General features: G+C 40.1%; 1 protein-coding gene across 1 annotated transcript in view; it reads left to right on the top strand.

The window, feature by feature from the left end:
* The window catches only part of dot1l (DOT1-like histone H3K79 methyltransferase), a gene marked incomplete at its 5' end in the record, with an annotated part of 43,604 nt that overhangs the window by 7,900 nt on the left and 17,070 nt on the right, over positions 1-18,634 (top strand). The window contains 18 exons of the mRNA XM_080017617.1: positions 2,083-2,126; positions 2,241-2,315; positions 2,759-2,822; positions 3,371-3,599; positions 4,121-4,215; positions 5,580-5,642; positions 7,246-7,301; positions 7,866-7,945; positions 8,533-8,601; positions 8,690-8,796; positions 11,478-11,519; positions 11,658-11,753; positions 12,911-13,172; positions 14,107-14,220; positions 14,502-14,593; positions 14,957-15,058; positions 16,065-16,202; positions 16,947-17,072. Of these exons, the coding sequence (XP_079873743.1) occupies positions 2,083-2,126; positions 2,241-2,315; positions 2,759-2,822; positions 3,371-3,599; positions 4,121-4,215; positions 5,580-5,642; positions 7,246-7,301; positions 7,866-7,945; positions 8,533-8,601; positions 8,690-8,796; positions 11,478-11,519; positions 11,658-11,753; positions 12,911-13,172; positions 14,107-14,220; positions 14,502-14,593; positions 14,957-15,058; positions 16,065-16,202; positions 16,947-17,072 (1,854 nt within the window). The remainder of the gene's footprint in view (positions 1-2,082; positions 2,127-2,240; positions 2,316-2,758; positions 2,823-3,370; positions 3,600-4,120; positions 4,216-5,579; positions 5,643-7,245; positions 7,302-7,865; positions 7,946-8,532; positions 8,602-8,689; positions 8,797-11,477; positions 11,520-11,657; positions 11,754-12,910; positions 13,173-14,106; positions 14,221-14,501; positions 14,594-14,956; positions 15,059-16,064; positions 16,203-16,946; positions 17,073-18,634) is intronic.

Consider the following 18,634-nt stretch of genomic DNA (forward strand, 5'->3'; position numbering starts at 1 on the left):
TATATAACCATGCTGGTCTGCATGGAGGCAGCCCACACATTGAAAGGCTAAAAAAGGGTGAACAGACCGTTTTTAAATATTTGTGTTTAGTTAAAAAAAATTGACCACTGCAGGAAGCCTGCTGCAGCACTGAAAAGATAATAGAAGTGCACAATTATGTTGTTTAGAAAGCAAGCCAGCCGTGCCGCTCATGGGGTACGCACTACCAGAGAGCATTTATAGTTGATGCAGTGCTCTGTAGATGCAGTAGCGTTATCCTCCTGAAAGACGGGCCGATGGGGCTGAACGATTTGGGAAAATAATCGAATTGTGAATTATTCTATTTTATACCAATAATGCGTTTGCGATTTATTATGCAATATTATGACCAACACAACATTGGAAACAGTCAACATGTGTTGACGACGATGAAATTAGATTAATATTGATGGATGTATTGATGGATGGATGTATGAATTATGTATCTTTATTCAATTATTTAATTTTAAAATGCAAAGCTTTCAATCACAGTAAAATATTTACTCATTGATTTAACTTCAAGCCTTGTAATTGTCCAAAAAAATATGCAATGTTTCAGCAGAAAGTTATTTTTTATAAAAATATTGTGCGCCTATGTCCACATACATGGAGCGCCGCTACATGTGCTCAGGGACAGATTAATGCTCATTAAATTAAAAAAAGGTAAAAAATACAAACAGACACAGTGTTCTGGAAGATGCTCAGTCCAGACTCTACAGGTGTTCTGGGCTCTGCCAGCGACACACAGTGCACCGCCGCCTGGGCCCGGTGCACCACATCTCACTGAGGGGCAGCCCGAAGGTTTGGTTAAAACAAGTACTAATGGGGGCCTGGGGGGGTAAGAGAGTCACGGAGAAAGTGTCCCCATTACGCAGAGCTTTGTTCCATATATACATGTTTCATTCCATTAGGAGACGTTAAATAAAACAAAACACACTTTTCTGGCACGCCAATCTTGGGCACCCAATCACTGACACGGGCATCTTCAGTATCATCAGAGAGGGAGACAGGTGCGCGAAATGCGCACCGATCGCTCCCTCTCCGTGCAACCCCTGCCTGCACTGTTACTTATTTTATTGTTTAACATATTGTGTGGTTTAAATATTTATCTCAGTTAGGCTTGGGCAGATATTAGAAAATACAAACTATTTTGATATTTGCCACCATATGCGATATTTTTAGTGTCCAAATACCCCCCCCCGGTCTGTTCATCTGTGGGACCACGGAAAGTGATGGAAATAGCAGCAGACTGCATGGAAAAAGTTCATTCACTTGCACAAAGAGGATCTATGTGGACGTATGCGCACAACGGCGAGAAAGCAGATAGAGGATTTGGATGTGGTGGCATACACACACAGCGTTACACTAGTTATTTGTGGCAGACTACAGAAAAAAAAGGTTTTTACATCCTTTAACTTAAAAAATAAAAATATATTTTTTTCTTAAATATAAAGATAACAAAACTATACCATGCTCTCAAAACCACGATACATACCGAACCATGAGCCCACTGTACCGTTGCATCCCTTAAAAGAATTGTATCAGAACAGATATTGATGTTAGTATCTGTGTCTCAAGTGTAATATCACACAGGTTAGAAAGAATGTTAGATTTGTCTTCAAAGGCTAAAAGAATATAAAGTAAATCATTATAAATTGTGTAATCAGTTCACACTTGGGACGATAACTGAAAGACACCATAGAGCTGCTGCTGCTGTTGTGACTTGAGGAGTGGATCTCTCTGAGGCCGAGCCTTGCCAGCCAGCTGTTGTGCACAAATTACTTTGTGGAATAAAGCTTAGTGGCCTTTTCTGACTATATAACGCTGTATAATGCTGTATAGCTGGCCAGAGGGTCAGGCTGTGAGGAATTATTGTTCTGTTCAACTCTGTTATACTCTCCATTTCCCCTTCTCTCTTTCTCTCTGTCTCTCATTTTTCTACCTGATTAATTTGCCTGTCAGTGTCTCTGTCTGTATGTTTCTTTCTCCATGCATTATTATAAATATAAGAATTTCTGAATGCCCATGGTGTAATCTGCTAATTTCTGCTCTCTGTTTCTCCAGGATAAACACCATGACGCTGCCCATGAAATTATTGAGACCATACGGTAGGTGGTGTTTACTTAGTGTACTCGATTATACCTGCCAACACATGCACACACTGTATCCAATGTGTTTACTGCATCCAGTAGATCTGTTGACAGCGTTGTGTATGTTTCCAGGTGGGTGTGTGAGGAGATTCCAGACCTCAAACTGGCGATGGAAAACTATGTACTCATCGACTACGACACCAAGAGGTGAGCCGGTGTAATACGGCCAGGCACCTTTCTCCGGGGTTCAGCCATCAGTACCACAACATTTAAACAACTTGCATGGAAATAGAAATTACTTGTTTTTTATTTAAAACAACAATGAATTAAAAAATATCTGATCGTTGGATAATATGTACGGCAGCCCTCAATATCCCTTAAAAAGCCCTCAAGAGATAGCTCTGTGGAATATGTCAATATTGGTTTAACCTTGCAAGGTTTGCTGCTGATCTTCTTGCTTTTGTTTATGTTTTTCTTGTCAAAGTTCATTGTTACATTACAATTGGATTACATTGGAATTTAACTAAAGTACCTGTGTGCAAATTGCAGAAATGCTATGAATATGTTTCTTTCTCACTGATATTTAAAGAAGGGTTGAAAATACTTGTAATAAATGTTGTGCACATTGTCATTGTGTTTGGCTCTCACAGCTTTGAAAGTATGCAGAGGCTTTGTGACAAGTACAACAGAGCCATTGACAGCATTCACCAACTTGTGAGTCTCAATGTTTTTATTTATTTGTTTATTTGTTTATTTATTTTTAATAAGATAATCCAGCAAAACAAGCAGGGTGAGGCTAACCTGCCTCCAAGATCGGGAGTGTTTTTTGTCACACAAATCAAGTTTTCATATGTGGGAAATAAATATATATTATGTCCCATGCCTTACATCTAATTTTCAAAGATGTATTGATTAATAAAATAAACAAAAGAGACCATAAATTAGTGACCATCTTTTTGTCCTTATCTCACTGTATTATTACTAAAGGTCGAATATCCGGGCTCAGAAAATACTGTTCCACCCCAGGATTTTGAGTCAGCCATGTGGATTTGTAATAATTTGTAATAATCAACTCACAGGTCCAACTAATGAGTGAAATCAGCTGTATCAGTGCATGGCTGGAGCAAAAATACGACAGGACCTTTTCTTTCTGAACTTGGAATTTTCCACCTGTGATTATTAAGTGGGTCAAATTTTGAAAATGTATTGCTAAAACTGAAAGGTCAACAACCTGTGCTCATTCGGTGGCATGTACATTTCAGTGGAAAGGGACCACCCAGCCCATGAAGCTCAACAAGCGGCCGTCCAACGGGCTGCTGCGACACATCCTACAGCAGGTGTACAACCACTCGGTGACAGACCCAGAGAAGCTCAACAACTACGAGCCCTTCTCCCCCGAAGTGTACGGAGAAACGTCGTTCGACCTGGTGGCACAAATCATCAACGAGATGGAGATGATGGAGGATGACACCTTCGTGGACCTCGGCAGTGGTCAGTGCGGTGCTTTCTTCCTATTTTGTGGTGTCAAAAATATCACTTCGCTCCACCTATGTGGCCTGGTTGTTACGCTTGGTCCTCGGCCAGACTAGGAGCTAAAATCAGCTCAGGTACTTAGACAAGGCATGGCTTAGTTGGCAGTGGAAAAAGCAAAACCGTTTCATGCATTCCGCCACTGCAGTGGAACAGCATCATTAGAGCCCTTTCTTTTTTTTGTCCTGTCTAGTGTGACATTTAACAGATAAACTGACCTCATTAAACCTCATGTCTGTCTTTTAGCATAATTTCAATATGCAATTTAAAGTCGTAGTCTTGACCCTATGAAAACTCAATGACACAGTTACTGCTTCATACCTTTTTATCTTAGAATTTAGATTTTTGTCCATGACACCGTTCGATTCACGGATATTTGATCGTCAGTAAGTTCAGGTTGTAAAGTAGATGGGCTTGATTGGATACTTTGGTTTTCTGGCCCCACTCGGTCTCTAAACTCAGTGTGTGATTGTCCTCTCCAGGAGTGGGACAGGTGGTTCTGCAGGTGGCAGCGGCGACCAACTGTAAACACTACTATGGCGTAGAGAAGGCAGACATTCCAGCCACCTATGCAGAGGTAAACACTAATCTCCAGTCAATTTCAACACTTTCATACTGTAGAAAGGAAGTTATTTTAACATTTTTTTTACATACATGGAACTATGTGGTAAGCCTCATGCTTTATTTTCTAGAAAGATTTGATCCCGTTTTCATTCAGCTCTCAAACCATTCAAACTGAATTTGTTGTAGGAAAATGTGTCCATGCTTTTATGTTTCTTAACATTAGGGTTGGGTTTTGAACATATTTCACATTTTCAAATTTAAGTGACCCTAAAATAAAACTGCAGCATTCACTTTTGACTAGGCTTGGGCCGATATTCGATAGCAGCGATATAAATATCCCTATATTTGCCACCATATGCAATATTTTCATCGTATTGAATATCCCTCCCCCCTTCACGGAGCAGAGCGCACGGACAAAGCTCATTCACTTGCCCAAACAAAGAGGATGTATGCGGACGTATGTGTGCAATATTTTCATTAAAAATAATAAATTTCTGCTGAAACACTGCACAAAAATGTTGTCACCCCCTCTGATGGTGTCATCCGCTGCTGTCTTCACGCCCGTACTGACGCCACAGGCCTTGACTGTGTGTCCAAATTTATAATCTATTGGTAGGATAGTGAAAAACTAAAATATTTATAATGGAATAAATTATCTTTTTTTTTCTCAAGTGGGGTTTCTTTTAGCCAATTAACTGTTTTCCTGGAAATAGCAGAGGGAGTGAGCAAATTATATAGAATTGCTGCTGTTCCCAAAGACGTGGTTAGTGGGATCACATTTCACGGCAATTCCATTCATTTTGACACAACGGGGGGAGTATGTGAAGGGATGCAAATTGAAAAGATTTCGATGGTTGTTAACCTTAACAAACAATTGTATAACATTTTGGATATCGCCCAAGCCTACTTTTGACGGTTAAACAAATAGACATAGCACAGTAATATGGATAATAATCAGTCACGACCCCTTTGATTTTTGGCAATGCAAGATGGTAAACGTCATGCAAACATTGCCATGGTGATCTGGAGTCTACCCGGAGCTGCAGTTTCCAGCTCCTATTGGCCGTTCTAAAAATATCTACATGTCATTACTTTTGATCAAGCCTCTGAACTCCTCATAGTTTCATGGACGGCACTGGGGGAGAACTGAAACTGGGAGCCTCACAGTCAATTGTCGAGGCAACTTTCTGACTCATTGGAAAATGATCATACAATCATGCAAGCCAGTTAATCATCAATAAATTACATTGAATGATGAATGAATTACATAATCAATAAATTACATGTGCAAGGCTTTATTTATAGATATATATTTTGTGCTTTTTTTATGCCCAGCCATAGCCAACATTAAAATAATGTGTTGTTTTTTCAATTCAGAGTATGGATAAAGAATTTAAGAAGTGGATGAAATGGTATGGGAAGAAGCATGGGGAATACACGGTCAGTTCATCGCCTATCCTGACAAAGCTTGATGGTACAATGTTGTAGCTTTTCAGCATGTTGACATAGTCAGTGTCCCAAAAACACCATGCTAATGCTTCTACTCACCCAAGATGAGCAGTAGGAAAGCGGCAGTTTTGAAAGGGGACTGAAGTCAGTCGTTGGTCATTGTGACTTTTGACTGTTGACCAATCATAATTTTTACTGTAAGCTGAGACTCATGTCTGCCCCCACAACAAAGTCCATTTGTCATACATGGTCACATTCTCAGTAATTGCACAGTTTTTGTCTTTTTTCCCTCTCTACATCTACTCTGTGTGAAGAGTAATGTGCTTATATCTGTCTGAGGTAGATTCAAGTGGGATGTATTACACCTGAATATCGGTGTAATGCATTGTGAGGGAAGGCCATGCTTTATATGTATGAGCCCAGTGACAAGGGCTGAACAATTTGGGGAAAATAATAAAATTGTGAATTTTTTATTCTCAAGATTGTAATTATTTTTTTTTTTTTAAGTTCCTTGTCTTCTGTATTATTCACTAAACACAAGCAATACATCATTCTATAGCAGTGGTACTTAACCTTTCCCAGATCAGGAGCCACATTAAAAACAAATATTTTCACAAGAGCCAAATTTCTGAAACAGTCCCTTTTCTCCATCCAACGATTATGCCTTTTAAAATAAGGATTCTAGTAATATTGTATTAAGGAATGAAAATTATGATGTATGCAATAATTGCAATTTATTATTTTTACCACCATGGGTTTTTTTTTTTACCATTGCAACCACAAAGTGTTCTATATTATTATACACAAATTATGGAGAAATGTATACGAGTAGACGGCAGACCTGAATTTAAGTGGAGAAAGCGACGAGCTGACGACTACGTGTGTCTGCTGCGCATGCAGCGGTGAATTCCCTGTTTTCTGGAATATCACACTTAAATTAAGTTAAATGGCTTAAATAAAAACTGTGGATTGATATAAAATGTAGGTTTTTTTTCTTATGTATTAATTGCATGGAGGCTGTTGTGTAGTGTGGAAGCCTATGGAGGATTTGCACATGGTGGTCTCACGTGGCACGGTTGGGAGTCAAGCGTTGTTGCGGCTCCAGGTTATTACTTATATACGGTAATAATAATATAAATAAATACAAATAATTCATTATAAAATTGTCAGTGGAAACCAGATGATCAGCCATTGATCACTCAGTTAACAGATTATCGATCACAACCAGGAAACAGATCTCTGTAGATGCGCTGTCTCTCAAAGCCATCATAGGTTGATGTGTCGTCTGGGAAATTCAGTTTTGAATACTGCAGACAATGTCTCGGACAAAATTGATTGAAATACTAAAAATGTTTAATTTAATTTTAAATATTACATTTTAAAGAGTCATAAAAGAGCCGTGGGTTGAATATCAGTGCTTTAGATCGTGCAGCCCTACCAGTGACCGATGATGTTTATTTATTTTTTTAATAAGCAAATGTATAAATGCGATCTGAGGAAAGGTCTCTTTGTGTCCAGTGTTTAAAACATTTAATCATTGATCTTTAGATGTCAATATGTTTTATGAACCTCATAAAAGTCTGATGTTTTTCAGCTTGAGAGAGGAGACTTTTTGTCTGATGAATGGAAAGAAAGGATCGCCAACACGAGGTGAGGCCAGGGCTGAATTAAGAGCCTGTCTCCTTGAATCCAAATAAATTTTCTTTAAAATATATTGGGTATATCTATTGTCCTGCAGATATGTCTCGGGACCCTTTTTTCACTTTGGTAATTGACAAATCTAAAATATATCTTATAAATTGCCCCGTCATAACTTTGACAACCTGTCATGGAAAGGCCACAAAATATAACCACTTGGATACAATTATCATAGACTGTTCAAACTTCAACATTGGCGTGATTGGCATCATATATATTGGGAAATATTCCTTTAATATAACAATTTAGTATCACCTTGTCAAATCTCCCAGTGGAGTGTTCTCCTGGGTTTCCCAATGCCAACTGTCACATCCACACTGTCTCTCTGAATACTATTAGAATCATTAAGACTTTGCTATTCATCTTTTTTTTTTTTTAAGATACAGGAAAGTTTATTTTATGACATTGAGATCTGCTCACATGTTTTCGCAAATAAATTTTCCCAATATGTTTTGTGTAAACTGACTTCCAATACAAAACATATTTTAATTGCTTCCTTCTCCATCTCTGTCCCAGTGTTATCTTTGTGAATAACTTTGCCTTCGGCCCGGAGGTGGATCACCAGCTGAAGGAGCGCTTTGCGAACATGAAGGAAGGTCAGTCGCTCTGAGCTCATCAACAGACCTAGGATTGTTGGGATCTCTATGAATATTCTACCAGCTATTGTTAAATAACCACATGGTTATTTGAACAAATTGTTGGAGTTAAGGTTATGGACTGGCAAAGGGTAAGCCACCCACCACTTGTTTTTGCAGAGGCATAATTGATCAACCATTGACAGCTCACCTCTTGCCTGGCATTTAAGATGCACACTGTGACTTGTCTAGAGTTAAGATACTGAGGGTGCTGCTATTTTGTTAATGTTCATCCATATCGACAGTTTACTGATCAAATCTAGCTACGCTGCTTTATGAAATTCACCGCGGCTTTTAAATCTAGCACGTGCCTGATCTTTGCATTCTTGCTGGGAAAGGCAGACCCCGCTCCCAACAATGGGAACAGCATATAGAGGAGCACATGCATAACACAAATACATTGAACAGCCATGCCATTTCTTACAATGTTCCTGCTAAAACAAGATCAAATATGTGATTTAGCTGAACAAAATAATCTTACAAATTACCACTTTAAAAGGGCCTTAAGTGAAATGTTCTCATGGCAATGTATTTGTTTTTCTATTCAGGTGGGAAGATCGTATCCTCAAAACCTTTTGCGCCTCTAAATTTTAGAATAAATAGTCGGAACTTGAGTGGTAAGTATCGCCAAACGGCAGGTTTTATTTTATATCCATCCCAGAGCGCTGTGGAAATGCAATGCCACACTCTGTCTCTTCCCTGCAGACATCGGCACCATAATGCGTGTGGTGGAGCTTTCTCCACTGAGAGGCTCCGTGTCCTGGACGGGAAAGCCAGTCTCTTACTACCTACACACCATTGACCGCACCATAGTGAGTACCACCTTGTCCGTCACTTTTTTGTATTCCAACAAATTGAGATCCACAGTGAATCTTTTTTATTAATTCAAAATTAAATCTTAAAGGCACAATTGGTAGCACTGGACTATTAGCGCCCGGCAAAGGAAGCCTTTGAAACTTGCTCCACCTCCTCCACAAGGCTTCTTAAGGCTAGTTTTGCATCAAAAAGCTGGCATTGGTACGCCGTGGGTCTCTACGTCACCAGTATAGCCCGCAGAGGCCGCCGCAGTAGCTTACGTGCACCTCTCCAGAATTGTAGCTAATCATCGGGGCGGCACAAGACTGCAAGAGCTATGATTAGCCTGCGTTTTCCCACTACGTGTTTCCCGTTCATTTCCATCCAAATGAAATGGAGCAGATCGAGGAGAGACTGGCTGAGGAGGCTCGATGACACTCAATTTGTGACTTGAAATATCGCAGACAGTTTTTTTTGTATTATGTCATGTGCATGTTATTGTGCTGAAATAGACTAGATGCTGCCATCTAGCGTTTTGGCGGTCTAATGCGTAATCACGGTCACAGAACCATAAATACAAGCACCGGCGTAGACACCCATTGTGTACCTACGGCGGCTATTCGATGCAAAACTATAAAGCACCCTTTAATTTGGTAGCTGAATGCTGAAAACAGTGAGTGAAATCGAGTGGATTAATTAAGCGGTGTGATTTTTTTTAATTAATTTGCGGGCCAGATTTAATAAGATATTGTAAACATGGAGCGGGCCACATTAAATTGTCGTGCAGCAATTTGAGACCCCTGCTTTAAACTCTATTTTTATGGCTAAACAGTTGCAACCAGTCATATGAGAGAGAACCAAATCAATAAAGTTTTAGATAACTATCAGAAATCTACATCGAGTGATTTATTTTTAGAGGTATTTTACAGTTATGGGTTCTCCTAGCTTGATGCACTATCCAGTACATGAATGAAATGTACATGAAATTTAGAGGGTTGTCATTGAAATGTCGAACCTATGCATTGTCTCTGTGTAATTATGGATGCTTTAGACAGAGCATGCGCTTAAAATAGATAATACACCGCGTTCCAAATTATTATGCAAATTGGATTTAAGTGTCATAAACATTACATTTTTTGTTTTTTAATTAAACTCATGGATGGTATTGTGTCTCAGGGCTCTTTGGATGACTGAAATCAATCTCAGACACCTGTGATAATTAGTCTACCAGGTGAGCCCAATTAAAGGAAAACTACTTCAGAAGGATGTTCCATATTATTAAGCAGCCACAGGTTTCAAGCAATATGGGAAAGAAAAAGGATCTCTGCCGCCGAAAAGCATCAAATAGTGCAATGCCTTGGGCAAGGTATGAAAACATTCGATATTTCACGAAAACGTAGGCATGATCATTGTACTGTGAAGAGATTTGTGGCTGATTCAGAGTATAGACGAGTTTGTGCAGATAAAGGCATAATGAGGAAGGTTTCTGCCAGACAAGAGAGCAGCTGCTAAAATGCAATTACAGAGCAGCCAACAGGTATTTGAAGCTGCTGGTGCCTCTGGAGTCCCACAAACCTCAAGGTGTAGGATCCTCCAGAGGCTTGCAGTTGTGCATAAACCTACTATCCTGCCACCCCTAACCAATGCTCTCAAGCAGAAACGGTTGCAGTGGGCCCAGAAATACATGAAGACTCATTTTCAAACAGTCTTGTTTACTGATGAGTGCCGTGCAACCCTGGATGGTCCAGATGGATGGAGTAGTGGACGGTTGGTGGATGGCCACCATGTCCCAACAAGGCTGAGACATCAGCAAGGAGGTGGCCGAGTCATGTTTCGGGCCGGAATCATGGGGAGAGAGCTGGTGGGTCCCTGAAGGTGTGAAAATGACCTTGGCAGAGTATATTGAGTTTCTGACTGACCACTTTCATGATACAAAAAGAAGAATTGTGCCTTCCATAGCAAAATCATCTTCATGCATGACAATGCACCATCTCATGCTGCAAAGAATACCTCTGTGTCATTGGCTGCTATGGGCATAAAAGGAGAGAAACTCATGATGTGGCCCCCATCCTGTCCTGACCTCAACCCTATTGAGAACCTTTGGAGCATCCTCAAGCAAAAGATCTATGAGGGTGGGAGGCAGTTTGCATCAAAACAGCAGCTCTGGGAGGCTGTTCTGACACCCTGCAAAGAAATTCAAGCAGAAACTCTCCAAAAACTCACAAGTTCAATGGATGCAAGAATTGTGAAATTGATATCAAAGAAGGGGTCCTATGTTAACCTGTAACTAGCCTGTTAAGATGTTTTTGATTGAAATAGCTTTTGATTTCAGTAAATATGACCTCCTAATGCTGCAAATTCAACAAATGACCATTTTCAGTTCTTTACAACCTATAAAATGTTTTGAAACTCTGTTGTGTATAATAATTTAATTTATTTTATTTATTTTTCAAAAAAATACTATTACTGTGTTCAATAACATTTGAATTATACCCTAACGTTGATGACTTTGAAAATTATACTGACTGTCATTTGCATCGTCTATTTAGGAAAATCAGGAAAAATATCATTTGCATAATAATTTGGAACGCGGTGTAGACATTATTGACCCTGATCAGATTGCGCTCTAATGCTTCATCACACCAGGCATCTGTGATCTTCAAATATCTAACACACTTATTTCTTTCCTGTGTTACAGCTTGAAAACTATTTTTCTAGTCTCAAAAATCCTAAACTCAGGGTAAGTCACGCATTGAAATGTAGAATTCTATTCTTGCTTTTAATTATTGAAGATTTTCATCGTTGGGTGTGGCTCTTGGCCACTGTCCACAGTGATTCATAGAAAGTGTAACTGTGATTAATGCTGGGGGTGTTTCAGGAGGAGCAAGAGGCAGCTAGACGACGTCAGCAAAAAGACACCAAGGACAGTAAGAGCAACAGCACCACCCCCACCAAGACGAAAGAGCAGAACAAGGTAGAATGATGTTCTTGTGTTTGACGTACATGGGCCAGACGTGACCGTCAAACAGACCGGGCGGGTCTGGCACAGTGTAGTTCCTTGAGCAGACAGACCCAACTTCTTTAAACTGTTAACTCACGCATTCAAGAAGACAACACTGATACATTGTTATTTTATTGATATTGATATAAGGCTGCCCCCTGAAAGTCGACGAGTTAAATCATCAGTCGGAAACCTGTCAGTTGATTGAGATTCTTCAAAGTCAAGCAGTGTTTTGTTTTGTTTTTTCTCTTTTTTTGTCAGTGTGCATTGCAATAGCAGAATAAAACGGATAGAAGCTTACACAATGCACATCGATTACATTTCAATGAGGAATTGGAAATGAAGGGAATCATAAATATATTGGACGTGAACACTGCTCTCCGTGCGCCCCGATCGATGTGCCCCCTTCCTCCCAATAAAACAACTAAAAACAGTGTGGGGGCGGTTTGCACGACTTGTAGGGATGGGTATCGTTAAGAACGGTACCACTACTCTTACCGATACTGCTTATCGATCCTGTACTTTGACAGTACTCTTATTGGTTGTTTTTTTTATTTTTTAACAATAAAATGTTAACTTATTAAGAGCAGAATTAACACTGCTTTATTTTCTGCGTGTTACGCATGGAGAGGGGGCAATCAGGGCCTAATCTGCACTCACAGTGCTATTGTCACTCACTCAGAGCAGGGCCTCCTCGTGCGTGTGAGAGCCAGGCAGAGGGAGCCGGCTCCCCTCGCGCGTATCGCCATATCTCCAGCGATGAAACAGGAGATAAAGAGAGGAGAGATGTCCCTTCTGATAATAGCGCAAATGCTTCTAAGACGAATATTTTAATCCAATACATTTTCTTACATTCTCCAATACCGTTGACAGTACTGGTAACGTCAGACCTTATCGATACTGCGGTCTTTAATAGTTTAGCCCTGGGGCCCAAGATCCCTCTATACTCTATGATATAATAGAAGTAGCCTATGTGATGCCCCAATTTACATCAAACAGTAACTGCCTAATATGCCTTGACCAATAATGTAAGGTTTGAAAATACAATAAGAAATATTGTTATTTAGCCTCAGTCTGTTGATTCTGATGTCTCCGATTTTGTTCCTTCTCTTAAACCCCCTTTTATTTACACTACTCTCTCTCTCTCTCTTTCTCTCTCGTGCGTGCGTGCGTGCGTACTCCAGCAGGATTCCTGTGGCGAGGAGGAGCGCCTGAGCTTGTTGACGGTAGTGAAGGCCTCTCCCAAACCCCGCAGAGCCAGGCTGCTGTCCAAGGGTCGTAAGCTGAACAACAAGAAGCGCGGCCGGCCCAAGAAAGCTGCTGCTGAAAGGAAGAGCCAGAGTGCCTTGGAGCTGCTGCACGCCAAGACCCTCTCTGCAGCACCCCCTCAGGGTCAGACAGTACACACACACAGGCACACGTTTAATGAAGCCCAATACAGTCCCTTCAGGAAGGTGTGGTTCTGTGATTGCAATGATGTATGTGATCCCAACCATCCTAAAATATTTCCAGTGGTTTCCACAATATGTATAATTATCAGTGATTATATGTGACTTCTCTGTTGGTAGTAGATAAACGCTTTTACACAAATTGCATTGCAAGTTTTGAGAAATGCTGTTGTATAATCAAGTACTTTTGGTTGCACCAACAGAAAAATACTGCAAAATCCTGGAGAGTCTGGCTGTACAATACAGTGCCATCAAATTATTTTCTTTAATGGAGTAAACTTGAATTTCATCAGTTCTGCTGCAAGTTTACGCAACATAAACAGATTCTGTTTGTTTTGTGGTCTAGATCAGGGGTCCTCAAACTATGGGTCCCAACCCCCAGGGGGATAGACAGATGTTTTCTGGAGGTCGCCAAACACAGGTCGGCAGCGTCGGCCTGTGTTTGTATCCCTGATAGCAATTCCGTTTGGTTGCGGGACAATTGGTTAAAATGTGGGACATTCCTGCACAAATTGGGACGTTTGGTCACCATAAGCACAAACGAACAAGACTTTTTTTTGAGTGATATGCAGGATAAAGTTAAATAACACCACATCAATATAATGTTGAATATATCAAAAACAATTACAGCACAAATCAGCACAAACGCAGCATCAATGGCAATGATTTTATCCCATGGGGTGCCAGCTCCACGGAGGTTTGTACGTGTGTTGTTTTTGTCAGATCAAACATTGGCAAGGCGGAATGACAGGGTCGCAAGACTTTTTGACTTCTCTTTAGTGGTTGCCAGCCATAATGTTTGAGAACGTAGAACCCCTTGTCTAGATGTTAAACCTATTTTCCCTCATTGGAGAAGTGTTTGTCCTGTCATGTTGCAGATTCATACCGGTCACCTCAGAGTCCCTTCTACCAGCTACCTCCCAAGGTGCAGCACTATGCCTCCGGTCAATTGCTGCTGAGTCCAACTCCTCCCGCTCTGCAGCAGCTGCTAGGTGAGCCATCAACGCTAAAGTAAAGTACAAATAGTACATAGCAGGATAATATTGAGCAATAATAGAATTGTGATAATACTGACAGCAATACTAATAATAAGAATAAAAGGGTACTTCTACTAATGGTAATAATACTGCATCTCTTCTAGCTCGTATGTCAATCAATTTTGTGTTTTTGATCAAATATTTTGGATTTTCTTGTCTAATCTCTCATGGCATGGAAGAGTTAAAGAAATTAATCACTTTCTGTATTTAACTCCCATATCTTTGTCTCTTTTCAGACAACATCAAGGTCCAGTATCTTCAGTTTATGGGTCACATGAAAACTCCTCAGTACCGCTCCAACCTGCAGCAGCTTCTTGAACAGGAGAAGGTAAATAACTACACATCTATATAGCGCTGGGGAAAAATTCCCAACTCAGATTCAATTATATTATTCAAATTTCTGAAAAAATCGTAATATAAGCACTTTTTGGGAAGTTATGCCACCATTCAGTCTCTTATGCAACTCTTCTCTAGGCTGATCTGTTCTTTTCACCTTGGCGGTTTCATTACCTTTTTCTGTTTTACGGAGATAATTGCTCCCCTTTGGAAGCCCCTTTGTCTGCTCCACTTCTCTGCACCACTGACCTACTTCCATTTCAAGAGAAATGTGCAAATCTGACAGAACTCTTTTCTTCTGTTATTTTGTACCCCCGCCTGGTTGGTGTACAACTCCTTTTTCCCCTCTCTCCAGCTGAAGCACAGGGAGCTGTCAGGACAGGCGGAACAGCTCCATTCAGTGTGTCAGTCTCACAAGGAGAAGATTAAAGGCCTTTTTCAGACCAAACTGGACATGGTGAGAACCGTACGTCGAGCTTCACCGTGGCTCTCAAGACTGTTTATGAAGTCTGTCTCACAAAACACATCACATCCCATTTTGCGTCAATCACTTTGTAAAATTGCCACAACAGCATTGCTCAGGTGCTGCCGCTGGTGAGTAAAACACAATAGCAAACCACAAACTTAAAGTGGTAATCCGTAAGATTATATTCCTCAAAAAAGTCCTGTATTGATGATGGCTTTATTAAGCTGGCACTTTTTAAGAAACATTCAATGTATTTCATGTTATGCATGTTGCTCCTCTTTATGCTGATTCCATTGTTGGTGACAGCATCCGCCTTTCCCAGGAAGAATGCACTGATAGGGCACGCGCAAGAAGTGAAAGGCAGCCACAGTGGCATAGCTAGTTGTGGTCAATTGGAGTTTGGGCAATGATGGAGAAATATCCCCACTGCTTCAGATAAAAATAAGAAGAAGGCAAACTTTGGAAAAAAGAGAATGACCGTCTTAGAGCGAAGACGAGGTAACTGGAACTCAGGTACTTGTAGTGCAATCCACAACACAGACCAACTTATGGATTGACACTTAAATACATTTCTGATTGCAGCTTATACACTAATGTTTTTAAGCCATATTAGAATCTTTTTAGATTGTTAAATACAATTGGTGGTGAAATGTCCCTGATGATTTGTTGCAGCATCTTCGGAAATGAATCCTGGATGACACATTAGTGTTAAGTTCACCTCATAAAAACATTTGCACTGCAACACAAAACATGTGCGAACATTAATTTACCATTCCTCGGAAGAGAAGATGTGTGTAAAATGCAAATTAAATGGTTGTCATATCAGTAAAAAACAAACAAACTGAAATCTGTGTTAATTTGCGCATTAGTGAGGTTAAGAACATTGAGAGAATTGGGTGATGCAGTGTGTGGCTGCTGGTGTCACATTAAGTCCTGTTTGGAGACAACCCTCTGGTGATTAGCAATGCTGACGCCTCCCTTTGTGTGCGTTGAGCAGCTGGGTGTAAAGGCCCTGACAGTTGAGGACCTGCTGCAAGCCCAGAAGGAGATCTCCGCCCACAACCGGCAGCTCAAGGAGCAGACCAAGCAGCTGGAGAGGGACATGGCGGAGCTGAGGGACCACAGTCTGCTGCTGGTGAGACCTCACCGCCTGTTAGCATTAGCACCTCTGGGAACTTCCCCACATTTACTCACCTCTCACCCTTTAACAAACATTCGCCGTGTTAAAGTGGCTCCTTGTTCTGTTCAGGTTGTGAATTCCAACAATGTGAATACCTTTTAATTTGGTACAAAATTTGTAGGTGTGACCGTTATTTTGTCGTCATTCAAAGAAATCATTCATGCAAAAACTATCTTGACTACTTTTCTTTACCATTCTACTTTCTCCGTCGGGGACAGCTTCGATTTTTCTTGTGTAAAAAAGCATAGGATTAAGTCACTCACCTGTGTGATAGGGTTATTGGTATCAGGATTTATCTTTGAACTATATAAATTCCCTCTGTAAGAATCACAATCTGTTTAAGGGGTTTATTGCCCAAGTACATTTTCATATATGGTTTCATATATGAATTGGTTATGGTGAAGATTTGTGTTTGTTTACAGACATTTGGTGTTAAAAAAGCCTTAACTGTCGGAAAAAAATAAAAGATAATAATGAAATTAAATAGAATAAAAAGTAGAAAACTTTAATTGACAGATATACACAAATAGATGAAAAATACAAGACAAAAATTGTAAAGCATGTAAAATAGGGTATAAGTTATAATGTACTTACTATGTAATTACAGATCCTACAGTGTTATGCCGTCTAGTGTCTTAATTCTATATGATGCACGTAATGCTGGGGTATCGATCCATTCCTGCTTTGTGTGTGTTCCAGCTGAAGTCTCGCTGTGAGGAGCTCAGGTTGGACTGGGGTTCTCTGTGTCTGGAGAGTTTGCTGAAGGAGAAACAGGCGCTGCGTCGACAGATCTCTGAGAAGCAGAGACATTGCTTGGAGCTGCAGGTAACCACGTTAAACTGCTCACCTTGTTAATTGCCCCCGTATTCCTCTTTCCTCCCTCTCGGCTCTATTTTTGTAATTTCATAGGCCACACATATTTATAAAAATTTAATTCATGCATCAACTCCATCCTGTCATATAAGGCATTTTCGTGTACCGCAGGAACTTTTTTTTGTGTCCGCACTGCAAGACCAAGGAATGTTCATAGTTTTTAGAACTCTGTTTTGAGGTACTTTTTTAGCTCCTAGTTCAGGGCAGGGACTAACTGACATAAGTGCACGTGATTGGTCCAGACTTAAGTCCACAGTGTCTGCGTCACCCCTAACGCATTAAGGACAGTCTCTCCCCCCGGCCGAGTAGCATCGCTCCTGGCGGGGATCAGTCCACATACACTCAGCTGCAAAAATAAAATAAAAATAAAAGCCGGTAAAAATAGTATTTTTTTTATTGTCAATGTATTTTTTTTTAAAAACATACTGACGTTAATTGAACTTAACAAAATTCCCCATTTGGTGTCCTGATGTGAGCCTGTGCCTGATGAAAGTCAGAACAAACTTTTAAAATAGGCCTTGTCGATCTAAAATGGGTGACAATAAAGCAACTGCATTGCTTATTTCTTGCCTCAAATTTATTCAGAAAAAGATTTGAATGTACTGAGAAGGTGAAATCAGTGAAAGTTACAGAGTAAATACAACTTGGAAGTTGTGCTGAAACCCTATCGGCTTCAGCGTCACTTCAGAGTTCCAGTGTGGTGCGAATACAACCACAAAAAAAGCCCTTGACAATATCTAGTTCTCGGGGTACCTCCCCAGTCCGGTTGATGGTCAGTTCCAAATTCAGCTGTGCATCAAGTTTTCTCACACTATTCTTGCTTTTTCTATTTCTTGAGCTCTCTATTACTTTTTTTTATTTTTTGGTTTCCGAAACTGAAAATATGGTTGCCATTATTAGTCACTTTATATTTTTAGTAATTAAGATACAATGCAGTTATACATTAGCTTAATAATGGAAATGTAACAGAAAATAATGTTCAAAAGCTTTATTACAGTAACTGAACAAAATTCTTCGTAGTTTGTGTTTTATCTGATACTTGACAGAATTAGAATCTTCAGAGGGGAAGAAACACTCGTCAAGACAGACAAGCGCTCTGATAACACCAACTCCTCTGGTCACACTTGGCCTGATCACACTTGGCCTGTGTCTCTGTCTCTCTCTTACACCCAAATGTACAGTATATGCTCACCACAGACAATACAAACCTCAACAGTCCCGTTTGTCCCCTCATTGTTAACAATAGTCAATTCTAATTTTGCATCTTTCCTTTCAAAAGTAGCTCTCCGCCAGATGAGGTTTGATCCATGCTCATTATTAATGCTGTCTGTCTACAAAGATAAGAACTGGTTATTCTATTGTAAAGGCTATAGGTTAACAAATTTAAGCAAATTGACTAAAGATATTTCCTGTATATTTTTTATTTTATTTTAGTTAGCAAGTGCACAATATTGTTTCACTTAGTTTTCGTTGTGTTCTGTCTAGTTTTTACCAAAATTGTATTGACACCTAGT

The sequence above is a fragment of the Zeus faber genome (genome assembly GCF_960531495.2).
Source record: "Zeus faber genome assembly, chromosome: 1".
NCBI lineage: Eukaryota > Metazoa > Chordata > Actinopteri > Zeiformes > Zeidae > Zeus > Zeus faber.